This window comes from Silurus aristotelis (genome assembly GCF_946808225.1).
Source record: "Silurus aristotelis genome assembly, chromosome: 27".
Lineage (NCBI taxonomy): Eukaryota > Metazoa > Chordata > Actinopteri > Siluriformes > Siluridae > Silurus > Silurus aristotelis.
In genome coordinates this window covers 13,790,892-13,803,496 of record NC_139600.1, presented here as the reverse complement: position 1 = coordinate 13,803,496, position 12,605 = coordinate 13,790,892, and the positions used below count along the sequence as shown (strand labels likewise).

General features: G+C 38.6%; 2 protein-coding genes across 2 annotated transcripts in view; one reads left to right on the top strand and one right to left on the bottom strand.

Moving 5' to 3' along the window:
- apela (apelin receptor early endogenous ligand) overlaps nucleotides 1-4,588 on the top strand; it is a 5,323-nt gene extending 735 nt beyond the window's left edge. Inside the window, exons 2-3 of the mRNA XM_083533200.1 lie at nucleotides 1,074-1,163; nucleotides 4,168-4,588. Of these exons, the coding sequence (XP_083389326.1) occupies nucleotides 1,074-1,162 (89 nt within the window). The 3' untranslated portion in view covers nucleotide 1,163; nucleotides 4,168-4,588. The remainder of the gene's footprint in view (nucleotides 1-1,073; nucleotides 1,164-4,167) is intronic.
- A 448-nt stretch (nucleotides 4,589-5,036) lies between these two features.
- tmem192 (transmembrane protein 192) lies at nucleotides 5,037-12,518 on the bottom strand. The gene is made up of 6 exons (XM_083533014.1): nucleotides 12,273-12,518; nucleotides 11,270-11,422; nucleotides 10,403-10,664; nucleotides 9,354-9,491; nucleotides 6,414-6,525; nucleotides 5,037-5,607 (listed from the first exon to the last, which is right to left on the bottom strand). The coding sequence occupies exons 1-6, from the start codon at nucleotides 12,300-12,302 to the stop codon at nucleotides 5,484-5,486; spliced, it is 819 nt and encodes a 272-aa protein (XP_083389140.1). The 5' UTR covers nucleotides 12,303-12,518; the 3' UTR covers nucleotides 5,037-5,483.
- Between the last annotated feature and the right edge of the window lie 87 nt (nucleotides 12,519-12,605).

The window sequence follows — 12,605 nt, the reverse complement described above, 5'->3', positions numbered from 1 at the left end:
AATTGTGATTTACGCATAGCCAAGCCATTGCGCATTCCCAGTAACCGTCCATTAATAGGTCTCAGGGGAGAGAAGCTATGGATTACACATACACACACGCACACACACACACGCACACGTGCGCACACAGACACAATATTACGCAACGCTTTAGTTCACGTTTGCTACATTTCTTCGTCTCCTATTGGTGTGCCAGAATAGGAATAGTAGCCTGTCTATTTATAAATACTATAAGTGATACAGTATTCATGCGCCCTAAGTGGTGCAGTAGTAAAGGGTTTGGAACGCAGCCAGAGCCAGGGTTCAGTGACTTTGGGTTGGGGTCACTGACTTTTACTGCCTTCCTAAGTGCCTTTTAGCGCCTCCGGACTCCAAGAGGAATCCGGAGAAGACCTAAAGGGAGGGACACGACTCTTTCTTTAATAAAAAAAATGTCTGATTTATTTATTTTTTTCAGGAGAATTTTTCCCACAGTGTTAAGCGACATTCTGGATGTTTTTTAGCTGCTCAGAGGTGTAAGCATGCATATAGGGATTAATTCAATGTAACCCATAAATTCCAATGCCCAGCGGCGGCTACGCGCAATTAAGCTCGTGCCCGCGGGCGCTCAAACTCCGGTGCCCTATTGTTAATCATGCAGTTGAACACAATGAGTGAGGGATATTAGCATACGGCCACCACAGAGGGGAACGAGAAAGAAATAAAAGAATGGAAAGGAGGGGGATGAAGGTGGGGCTATATGGCCTCACGTAGGCTACCTTTGCTTGTTAACAAATCGACGCTTGATTGATATATTGGTCCAATAGACTGCAACCCGTGTGAAGTCGTTGTGTTTGCAGGTAACGCCCCGGTGGTCCCACATTCCCCTAACTCCAGCTTTTCTCTTTTTTTTTTTTTTTTTTACGTTTGCATGAATTCTTACAGTGTAACTAACTTTTTCTAAATCTTACACCTGAATATGTAGACATGGTATCACAATGTAAAAAATGTTTCATGGTACATATAAATCCAAACCACAGTCTGAACCTGTTTACCTCCAATCACATTAACCTGCTTTCTTATTTGTGTTTTAGATTTTCTGAATCTGCGGCGAAAATACAGGAGACACCACTGTCCACACAAGCGCTGCCTGCCTTTACACTCCAGAGTACCTTTTCCCTGAAGTAAGTTCACACACACTTTCCACACATTATGGCCACATTATTTCCCTCCTTTGATCTGATATACTCGATGAATTGTAGGGTTGAACCTCCAGTCTAGACTACCCTCAAATAGAGTAGATAGGTATGGATAGTTGGCATTCTTCTACTTTAAAAAACTACCAACAAATATTTGCCACATGCTTTAAATACCTGGAGCACAGTCCACAGGAACCCACCAAATCCTATTCACTTACCATGCTTCATTCACTACATTGTGTGTGTGTGTGTGTGTGTGTGTGTGTGTTCTAAGGAGGACAAACCGGATTAATTAACAAAACTATAATTAAGCTAGACATAGGAAATGTTTAGTAAGCCCCCTGTCTGTCTGCCTTTTTCACTCATTCACACACACAGTGTGTAAACAGTCCTGAACTAAATTACAGTGTAATTGTGGCATCCCTTGAGGTTTAAGACTTTCTCTTAGACTGGGGAAGTAAACAAAGCACACACTCGCAAAGATCACAAAAGAGTCGGTTAACCTAAATACACCACCGATATAGAAACATACACACACACACACACACACACACACACACACACACACACACACAGGAATTGCCCTACCCACATATATTGCCACACACAGTAAAACATGGGTGGCATTCACTAAATCAGGCAAACAGATTTTACCACAATGACACCATGTGTATAAGGATGCTTATTACTCTAGCTTGACTTAAATGTTGCATTACACCAAACATAATATTACGTTATATCGTTATATTGTATCAAATTGCCATGGTTCCTTTCATTTATGATTCACTATAAAAAATAGGAAACGTGACTCAATCTGCTTTACTAAAGCAGTTTTATTTTAAAAGTTCTAGTTCAGCGAAATTTAGGATGCAAAGAGAAGCTAATTAATTCTACAATAGAGTTCATTGCCTAATTCATCTATTCAGTGACTTCTATTGAGAGACATGGTCCTTATTTTTCAAATAGCTTTTTCCAATATTTTCTCCAAATGGCATTTTTCACCTTTTTTCCTCACTCTTCTCATATATAGCATGGCCAAATTAAAGGTTACTAAGGTCCCTCTTTGGCCCATGAGTGCCCTGGTTTGGTCATCTCTGCCTCAGAACATGCTTTGTACAAGATTCAATCTGATCCATAGGGTTTGAGTCTCACTGTCTTGGAGAAGAGAGGTTTATAGATTAGTCTAAATTCCGATTTAAGAGATTTACCCATAGTGCATAAGTTTTAGTGTTTTTTTTATGTTTTAGGAATTATTAAAAAATGTCAGAGATGAAACAATATCTCACAAAAGAGAGTACACCCCTCATTTTTGAGCAACCATTTAAGTATATCTTCTCAAGGGACAATACTATAGATATGAAACCTGGATATATTTTTTGAGTAGTCAATGTGCAGCTTGTATATAAGTACAGATTTACTGTCCTCTAAAAAAAACTCAACATACAGCCATTATTGTCTAAACAACTGCCAATAAAAGTGAGTACACCCTCAGTGATAACAGCTGGACTATACTATATTGTTTATCTTGTATTAGAGCAGTTGCAATTTGGTGCTTTGAGTACAATTCTCTCATACTGACCACTGGATGTTCAACATGGCACCTCATTTCAAAGAACTCTCTGAGGATTTGAGAATTGGAATTGTTGCTCTCCACAAAGATGGCAGAGGCTATAAGATCGGTAACACCATGAAACTCAGTTACAGTACAGTGGTCATGGTCATACAGAGGTTTCTAAAGATGGGTTTCACTCTGTGGAAGTGCCCTCTGAGGAGTTCCACTCGGAGAAGAGGGCATCATGCTGAACACAATGTCCTCCAGCCGAATGGCAGTTTTCCTAAATAATAAAGCCCCCAAACACACCACCAATATGACAACTGCCTTGCAGAGGAACTGAAGGTGAAGGTAATGGAGGGGCCAAATCTGTCTCCAGACATGAACCCTATTGAGCACCTGTGGGGATCCTCAAGCAGAAGGCGGAGAAGCGCCATGTGTCTAACATCCAGCAGCTTTGTGATGTCATTATGGAGGCGTGGAAGAGGATCACAGCAACAACCTGTGCAGCTCTGGTGAATTCCATGCCCAGGAAGATTAAGGCAGAGCTTCATAACAATGGCGCTCACACATTTTTATTGCCAGCTATTTTGACATTAATTACTGTATTTTGAGTTCTTTTTTTTTAGAGGACAGTAAATCTATACTGCTATGCAAGCTGAACATGAATTTTTCTAAAATATATCAAATTTTTATTTCTATAGTATTTTCCCTTGAGATGATCTACTAAAATGGTCGCTGAAATGTTAGGGGAAGTACTCACTTTTGTGAGATACTGTATTTAATAAGAACTTTACGCACATATTAAATGGAAAACTGAGAAAAGTGTAGACTTCGAAATGAAGGACCTCGTTTCTTGACAAATTCCAAATGGAGAACTTGTACATATGGAAATATGGCCTTAGACATCACAGTAAACTAATTTAAAAAATCCAGTATGTAGTAGATCTGCAAAAATGTCACACAATTATCCACAGTCATGTCAATTTATATATGTATCTGTTCACTAGAAACCAATGCCTGGTTTAACACTACACTACTGTGTGTTACTTCCTGCACAAAATTACTTAAACAGCAATGGGGCAATAACAAACAACTTACAAGCTTAATTTAAAAAGACTACTTAATGTACCTTTTAGGGACGTGTGTGTCAGCTGGGTGTTAATGTTGAAACGTGTGTGCGCGAGAAGTGACACTGTATCTGTGAGAACACACACTCTGTGCGCAGGCATAACGGAGCCGCCTACTGTTTTCAGACACTTTGGAAGGGTCGTCACCTTTCACCCATCCTCTCTGACCCCCACACAATGAGCCAGGGCCGGTCCAGAGTTAACAAAACACATGTGAAGAACAACTGCAAAGAGCATGGAGATAAAATGACTACAACTGAGCTAAAATTGTACTGAACTAATCATGTCTTTTTTTTTTTTGGCACAGGTTACTTGAAGCTGTCCATGAAAGCGATAAAGGATGAGTGTATGGATTGTGTCAAAGCGTCTATAGAGCGCTGGATCACGTGTGTTGTACTTCAAGACAAGCAAAGACAACTATTCAGCAGAGCAAGTGACACAAAGCTATACAGTAAAGAAGCTTTCACACTCAGCTAGACTACATCAGATATATGGATCTCTTTGAATCACATGCCAACATTGAGATATATGTGAGCTGATTCAAGAAATGTTTATGGATATGGAGTTTCTCTATGTACAGTGCGTACGTGTGTGTGTGTGTGTGTGTGTGTGTGTGTGTGTGTGTGATGAGACAGCATTTAAAACTTTTAAGTCAAAAATTCCTGCCTGGAACACGACAAGTTTAACAAGAACTCAATGTCCAACCACTGAATACCTACATCATTGTAAATAGCATGTAATGTACGAAATGTGTTTATATTGTAAGTTATATGCACTTCAAATGTTTTATTATTCTTATTAAATAAAATTTACTTCCTTTTCAAAAGAATCTTTTTCAGAACATTTTTCTCAATGTAAACTGTTTAAAAAGCAAAAGGGAACCAACCTGATCACCTATAAACCTGATATAAAATATAATCTGTTATTTAGTTTGTTTTTTGTTTGTAACCCAAAAGTGTAAAATGCAGGAGGAGAATACATTTGAAACCACAATGTAGCAGCCTGAAAGTAACTTTAGGAATGATGACTGTTTGTACAAATGGGTACGATTGAGTGATTGAGGGGCAGGTACTGAGTTCATAAAAGCCTTTTTTTAGACATTTATATAAAAAAAATAATAATAATAATAATTAAAAAAAAAACCCATTCAATTTGAAGAACTGCGATGAATCCATGTTGTTTTAAAAAACATTTATTATGCAAGAAAAACGAATTTAAATAAAACAAAAAACATGTACAAATCACATTGCACTAAACATGAAGCACAAATCAGTCCTACTGCAGTTCACATTGAGAACCAATGTGAGAACCAAAATTCTCCACAGATACTTATAATATTCCATCCTAAATCAGCTTCAACTTCTTCATTCATCATTTAGATGCTTTCACAGCTTGCAGGTTGATCAAAGTCTTTTTTCCTTCCTATTAATTCCATATGAAATCCTTTATTTAAAAGGAACCGTTACCGAGGAAGCATGGAAACAATGTTAAGGAGAGGAGTCTCTTTACCCGTTGAAACCCTTGTGATTAGTCGAGCACGGCCACTGCGGTCAGGCAGCAAACACACACACAAACAGACACAAGCATTAAAGCCCTGGTCAAACACTGGAATCCTCTCTTCTTTCAGTCTTTGTTGTGTTGTGATGTGAGCGCCAGGATTCTTTTGCTCAGCAGTGTGTTGTGTTGCTTCAGATACTCGATCAGGTCCGCTTGTTTCTCCACCACCTCTTCGAGACAGGAACCATCTCTTTTTTTTTTTTTTCACATGACACACAATCAAAGATTAGTCTTGAATAACAATATATCATATACAAAAACTTTATGACTAGAGAAAGCATGACTAGAGGCCATCACTAACTCAGGTGTGTGTGTGTATATGTGTAATGGAAATGCAGTATTTCTGTAAGGAAACTGAGTTTATATGATCTGTTTACAAACCCTGCAGCATGACCAGAGGGTGTGTTCGGGTGTGTGTTTGTTGGTGTGTTGGCCTCCACCTATGGAGATGCTAATGAGAGCTATGGGGGTGAGAGATAAAATTCGAACCCTCTATCTAAAGCGCATTAGCTTTTCAACAAGTCCAGCGCAATCCAAGTACAATTGGAAGATTTACTTACAATTGTAGCTAAATGTGCACTAATCCGCAATTAAATCTCTTACTTTATAGAAAGGTAGCAAATAATTGCTGACTCGTGATTGTCCCCTCCCTCTTATAAATGCAATGTTTGTGTATTTAACTAAAATACAGGATGCCATAAGAATCATTCTATTCATATCTGATTTACGTGTGCAATTTAACATGACCAAACGGTAAATATTGAATAAGCTTGAAGCTTTCGGAAACATTATCCTGTCCCTACTTCTAATATCTTAATAATAAAAGTAATGTTAATTTACACAGTTCCCACATTCCAACATTCCCACACTTGTTGCATTCCAACATTCCCACACTTGTTTTTCCTTCAACCTCATCCGTTTAATTCTCAGGACCTTATTGCACTGAGCTAACGACTCGGCAGACCTTGCGTTTGTTACAACGCTCGCACTCGTTACCTGAAGCCCATCTCGGTGTGTGCGTCGCTGTAAGTAGCCGAGTAGGTGTGGGATCTCTCGTCTTCGGTGATATCTGGATTTAGTCTTGCCCTGTTATACCTGAACACGTGCACTGCAACAGATAGAGTTCAGAACAATTCAATCATCGCATGCGTTTACTTTTCTCTCTATGAAGCAGCTTAAAGGGACTGTTTAACGGTAGTACTAAAAAAACAACAACAAAAAAAAAAAATCGTAAACTCCACTATATATGTGGCTATAAATGTGACCAGTTCCCAGTTCAACTTAGAATAAAAATTGGAGAAAGGTATTAATTTTTAAATAGAATTACATTACAATTACATTTATAGACACATGGACAACAAAGACTGATGTTAACAGAACAGTCCATACTGTCCCATAGAAAAAATATAGAGATGTCTAAATCACAGCCTCTAATCAGCATTACTTATACAACCCCCCCCCCCCCCGCACCTTCTCTCTCACACACACACACACACACAGAGAGTAAACTTCTATCTATAACTGAAGGAAATGGCCTGCAATGGCCCATCCACTACAGTGAACAGATATCACCTTCACTAGACCTGATGTTTTCTTTCTTTCTTCCTTTCTTCCTTTCTTTCTTTCACACACTCTCTCTCTCTCTCTCTCTCTCTCTCTCTCTCTCACACACATACATATTTTATATATATATATCCCTCACTCTCTCTCTCACTCAGTGAGCAGAACTGAGTCAGTTTAATGCAGAGGGGTTTATTAAGGGTAATTAGACACTTCTGTCACCACACATCCAGAAAAGCTGAGGAATGCTCTTTTTAGGAAAACAACACTGGCAGATGGAGTGCTCCATGGATGTGTCACATTCCTCATATCTCCGTTAAAGAGTTGCGCTTCCCTCAGTAGGGGACATAAACACGACCGTAATAACCCCAATCATGTGTGCACACACACAACGCACACACCTTTCTATAAACAAGTGAGTTTTTCACTTTACTTCCAAATCAATGTTTAACTTCTAACACAGACGTAATAAAAAGTGCCTGCAGCAGCATGTGGATTTCATGAACTCGTCAAGGGAGTGAAAAGAACCTGAAACGCTGTTTATGTAAGGATTTAATGTTGGAAATGGCTGCCTGATCCCGAGCTGGAATGCGAGTTACAATTCAATTTATCTATTAAATAGGGGGCTGTGATTTGGCGATAAACGTATCATATCAGGATTTTCAAAGGATTTTTCCAGAACAAGCTCTATTATTTAGCTATGCTCACAGGAATGCCCTCGAGACTGTTTTAAGTGAGAAATAACATAAATATTTTGTATTTTCATTTTGAATTGCATATTGTTTAGTGAGAAAACTATACAACAAAAATTTGAATACAGCTTTAATGATTACCTATAAACTATAAAGGCTGACAATAGGTTTAAAATTATATAAAATATTCCAGGAGAATGTGCTTGCACGTAGAACAACTGTCCTTTGACTTCCATATGAAGTAAGTTTTAATAAACTGGTTTCAGTACAGAAATCTCAATTGGCAGATAAATCCACTATCTGAAACTGGTGAAGAAATGTCTAGAAGTAACTATAACTTAAAAAATAAAATAAAATAAAACTTTCATTCATGTTTCCAGTTTTCTCTCTTGTCAGTCTTACACCGTTTCCACTGGATCTGTACAATACAAGGCAAACTCATGCCACCTCTCTACCTGTTCGATCCGAAACACAATAGGGCTTCATCTTCCCTGTGCGTTAGGGTTAGACAATACAAGTCCAACTCCCCTCCTTGCTCCCTTTGAAGGGCCCTAAAGCAGCTTTGAAGTGTAGAGGTGGCATACGACCCATGCAGAATGCTGCATTCATGTTCAAATGAAGAGGCAGAGAGAAAGAGAAAAAGAGAGAGATGCGACATCAAAGCGCCCGGAGCATGACTTTGGCCTAACAGCACCTTCCTTAAGGAAGAGTCAGAGAGAGATGGATAGCGGGAGATAAACGGATGCGGAGAGATGGGCGGATGGATAGGGGTTGTTCATTAGCACAATAAACATGGGAGCTGTGCCGAAATGTTTGGGCTGATCGATGAGATTGTTCTAATGTTGCTCGATGTAACTAAGCACAGTACGATTTCACTTATGCTATCCAGCAAGCACAAAAAAAGCACACACACACACACACACACACACACACACACACACACTTGGATAATCTGTCAACGGAGTTCATTTAAACAGCACTAAACTTAACAGGGTGTGTCTTAACGCATGGTCGATCTCCAGTTCACTAATCATCCAAGGAATCCAAGTGCTGATATGAAAGTGTGTGCGTGAGAGAGTGTCAATACTAAAGACAATGCTATGATTTATTAGGGTGGGGTCGCTTCATGTAGCCTTGGGCAAAAAATAAATAAAATCCTTTCATTCGAACATTTTTTGCCCTCTCTTACATACCTTACTCAAGATATCACACAAAAAGCGAAGAAAAAGGAAAAAATTAAGAGAAATTAAAAGGAAAGGCTAAAAGAAAGTACGAGAGAGAGAGGGAGAGAGAGAGAGAGAGAGAGAGAGAGAGAGAGAGAGAGAGAAAAGAGAGAAAAGAGAGAGAGAGAGAGAGAGAGAGAGAGAGAGAGAGAGAGAGAGAGAGAGAGAGAGAGCCTTGCTGATTGTAATACAGCCTTGTGTGTGATCCTGAAGGGAATAAAGACAGTAGCTGAGGTATTGTAATGCGAGGCATTTGGAGCAGGGGGGATGTGTGTGTGTGTGTGTGTGTGTGTGTGTGTGTGTGTGTGTGTGTGTGTGTGTGTGTGTGTGTGTGTGTTTGAGAGAGAGAGTTTTATAGTGTATATGCAAAAAAAAAAAAAAGGTTATTACTTTTCTTAGTCTTATACCAAGGTTTAGCAGTCGATTGAATTTCTGGGCAGAGTGTGAACGCTGAAAAGTACCTGTATACACCAGAAGGCATATAAAGGATGCAAGTAGCTCGATGCAGATGATGATGAGCAGCAGACACACCGAGAGGTTTTTCATTTTGTTTTCCAGCAGAGAGGACTGGGCGAGTACTATCAGCACTGCAGCATTACCTGTAGAGGAAGAACAGTGCATGTTTACACTTAACCTATTGGTCTTATAGAATACCTATAGCGTCTAACTACACTATTGCTATGGCGACAAGAACATAAATATGAGAGGACCACGAATTGCTTCGCTATCGATATCAAACACATTAGCATTACTAATTAGTATGTGTTTAGTATTAGAGAAGTGGTAGCTCAGTGGTTAAGATATTAGACTTGTTATAAGAAAGTTGTGAGTTTGAATCCCACTACTACCACTGCTGGGCCCCTGAACAAGGCCCTTAACCCTCAATTGCTAAGATGAAATAATTATAAGTTGTTCTGAATAAGGGCATCTGCCGAATGCCTAAAATCTTATGTAATGTAAAGATATACTGATTAAATTGTCAGAAGGCTGCAAAACAAAATGCCTGAATGGAAGAATCTATTATTAACAAAGATATTTTGCCCTGCTGCATACATGGGGAATTGCATTTCCAAAAAACGACAATTTATACATGAATTCTCTTTGCTTTTAAATAAACCAGCCGATAATATAGAAACACAGTTGTATCTTAAGCTTTCGTTTAACTTAATTATGAGTACATATCCAGGAGAGAAAAAACACACATTACAAATGTGAATGCTTATTTATCAATCTCCAGCAACCCTTTATCCTAAAACAGGATCTGGAGACTATTCTGGGAACTCTGGGAGTGATGCAGGATGAGATGCCAGTTCATCACAGAACACTGTATGGATGTTCATTTACATCTAAAAAAAAATATGGCACATGGACACTGTGAGAACAAGCAAACATCAAAAAAAGACATTTGTAAACAATGTGCCTTTTTTATCTAGCACAAAGGGAAAGGTTTGTGTGTGCTTGTGTGTGTGTGCGTGTGTGTGTGTGTGTGTGTGTGTGTGTGTGTGTATACCTGCGGAATGAATGAGTAATGGCAGGTGCTTGAGCTTTGTGGTTTTTCTGTAAAATTTCAGGTATCCTCTCTGCCTCACGGCATTGTGGTGATACTGCACACATCTCTCAAAAAGAAAGACCAGTAGCCACAGGACCACCTTCAAAAGCAGCATCAGGGTTCTCGAGTCCACCCCGTTCAACGCTGCCATGCACTCGGCAGAGTGAGTGTCAGTTAACCAGCACACCGCAGCCAGGGCAATGCACGTGCTCACATACACCACCTAGGGGTCAGGTAAAACAGGAAACAATAATAACACGCATATTATTTTTATTCATTTAAGTCACGTTTAACCAGTTTCAGCATTTTGTTCGTTAGAGGCACAATAGAGTACTAGCGCTTACACCAACCATTGTACTCTGTGTGGGTTTTTTTTACTAAAAATAACCCTGCATAATTGTCAGGGATGTACCTGAACAGTCTTGTGGTCAAAAGAGAGCAACTTGTAGACATTGGTGAATTTCAAAATGCCATTAAAAAACACTTTTGTTTGTCAACAGAACTCAACAGACTGAATGAATCGGACAGAATTTCCACACCGTTATTAGCTTTAACAGTGATCAATGAAGTGAAGAAAGAATGCTGAGGCTGTGATGGACTTTCACCTAAGGTGATGAGCCCCACACTAACGTGGATGAGCTGAATCAAAGTGAGAACTCGGCTCCCTTTTGTCAACGCGATTCCTTCGAATCAGGCTGCTTTCTGGGTTTTTTTTTCTTATAACTTAACCTGCGTAAAGATCAACACATTCACACCACGAAAGATCACTTCTCACTAGCTAAGTGTATTTTTTCATACTTTATAGTTCACACTGATGTTTATACTCACATGCAGCACATTCAGGGACACAGCTCCCCATGTTGTGGGGAGTTTTTGAAATTCTTGCTTGATGACTGACTCCAAAGAATTCTGGTATATGAGGGGGCCATCGATTAAAGGGTCATCTTCGATGCTTTGGGTGATATCTGTGCTTCTGTTACTCTGGGCACACACAAGAAATTGTGATTTTACATTACAGGCTGAATAAAAGGATCAGTCACAATTCTGTACTATAGAAATAATATATCTTTAAAGTCCACCAAGAGCAAAAGTATCAAATGAATGTGTATTAAAGCACCATGACACTGACATCTCTTTTCATGCAGAAATGAGCTTGAGAAGACTCTCAATAATGGGCGACTCAACAAAGATGCAAAGTGCGAGTCGATACGCTGTTCAAATGAATCGAATCCCAAAACAATGCAAAGTCGGGAATATTGTCAGAAAAAAGAGACTATAAAAAAACCCAAAACGAAGCGAGTTTCGAAACAAAACAAAACAAAAAAAAAAACAACAACAATTGAGAGGGTTCTGGACAGCATTTTAAACGATGCAATGAAAGAATCGGTTCAGGACATTTGATTCTCTAACTAGGAGATCAAAACAATCGAATCGTTAAATTATTTTTTTTAAGTAACACTTTGGATTAAAAAATATATATTAATTTATATTTACCCATTGATTTATTATTTATTGTTCTACGCAAATTTATGTTTTTTAGCAGGCAAGAATATAATCCTACAGCTATATTGTAAATAAATATGACAACAGTGAATATTAAATAGCGACAAAATGACCATAAAAACACATCTTTCCACATATAAAATTGTGTAAAAAAAATGCAAAAGGAACCATTAAAAAAAATAATAATAAATACAAAAATAATCAGCTAAAGGTCGACAACAACAAACTCGACTGTCACGTGGCGGTGCAACGCGGAAGTATTTACATTGAAATATAAAAAAATGAAATTAAATGAAACAAACTATAAAAATTATATATTTATACCCACCGTTTTTGCCAGGAATTGTTTTGAGTCCATGCTGTTTGCTCACTAGAAACATACAAATCCAACCCCACGTGATAAAGCACACAGATCTCCTCTCCACATCCCCGATATTTACAATCAATTTCATATAGTTCAAAAAAATCATTTCCGGATTATGACACGTCAAGATTAAAGTCTTCCTCTCAATTTCAAATAAAATATTCCGATCTCTCCAGATGAAACATACTAGGCGTGTTTATTATATTAGATATGATAATTATGGAAGGTACACTGGTGTAAAAGGGTGGACGTAGAAATCACGTGAAAACTGACCGCTCTTTAATGCTACTGAACGCG

Bases quoted from the DNA above. Each gene is read 5' to 3' on its own strand.
- tmem192 (XM_083533014.1), bottom strand. From the start codon at position 12,302: ATGGACTCAAAACAATTCCTGGCAAAAACG. The intron at 9,492-10,402 runs GTATACACACAC...CTTCCTCTACAG, and splicing joins ATTACTCATTCATTCCGCAG to GTAATGCTGCAGTGCTGATA. The intron at 6,526-9,353 runs GTACTTTTCAGC...TATCTGTTGCAG, and splicing joins ATGCCTTCTGGTGTATACAG to TGCACGTGTTCAGGTATAAC.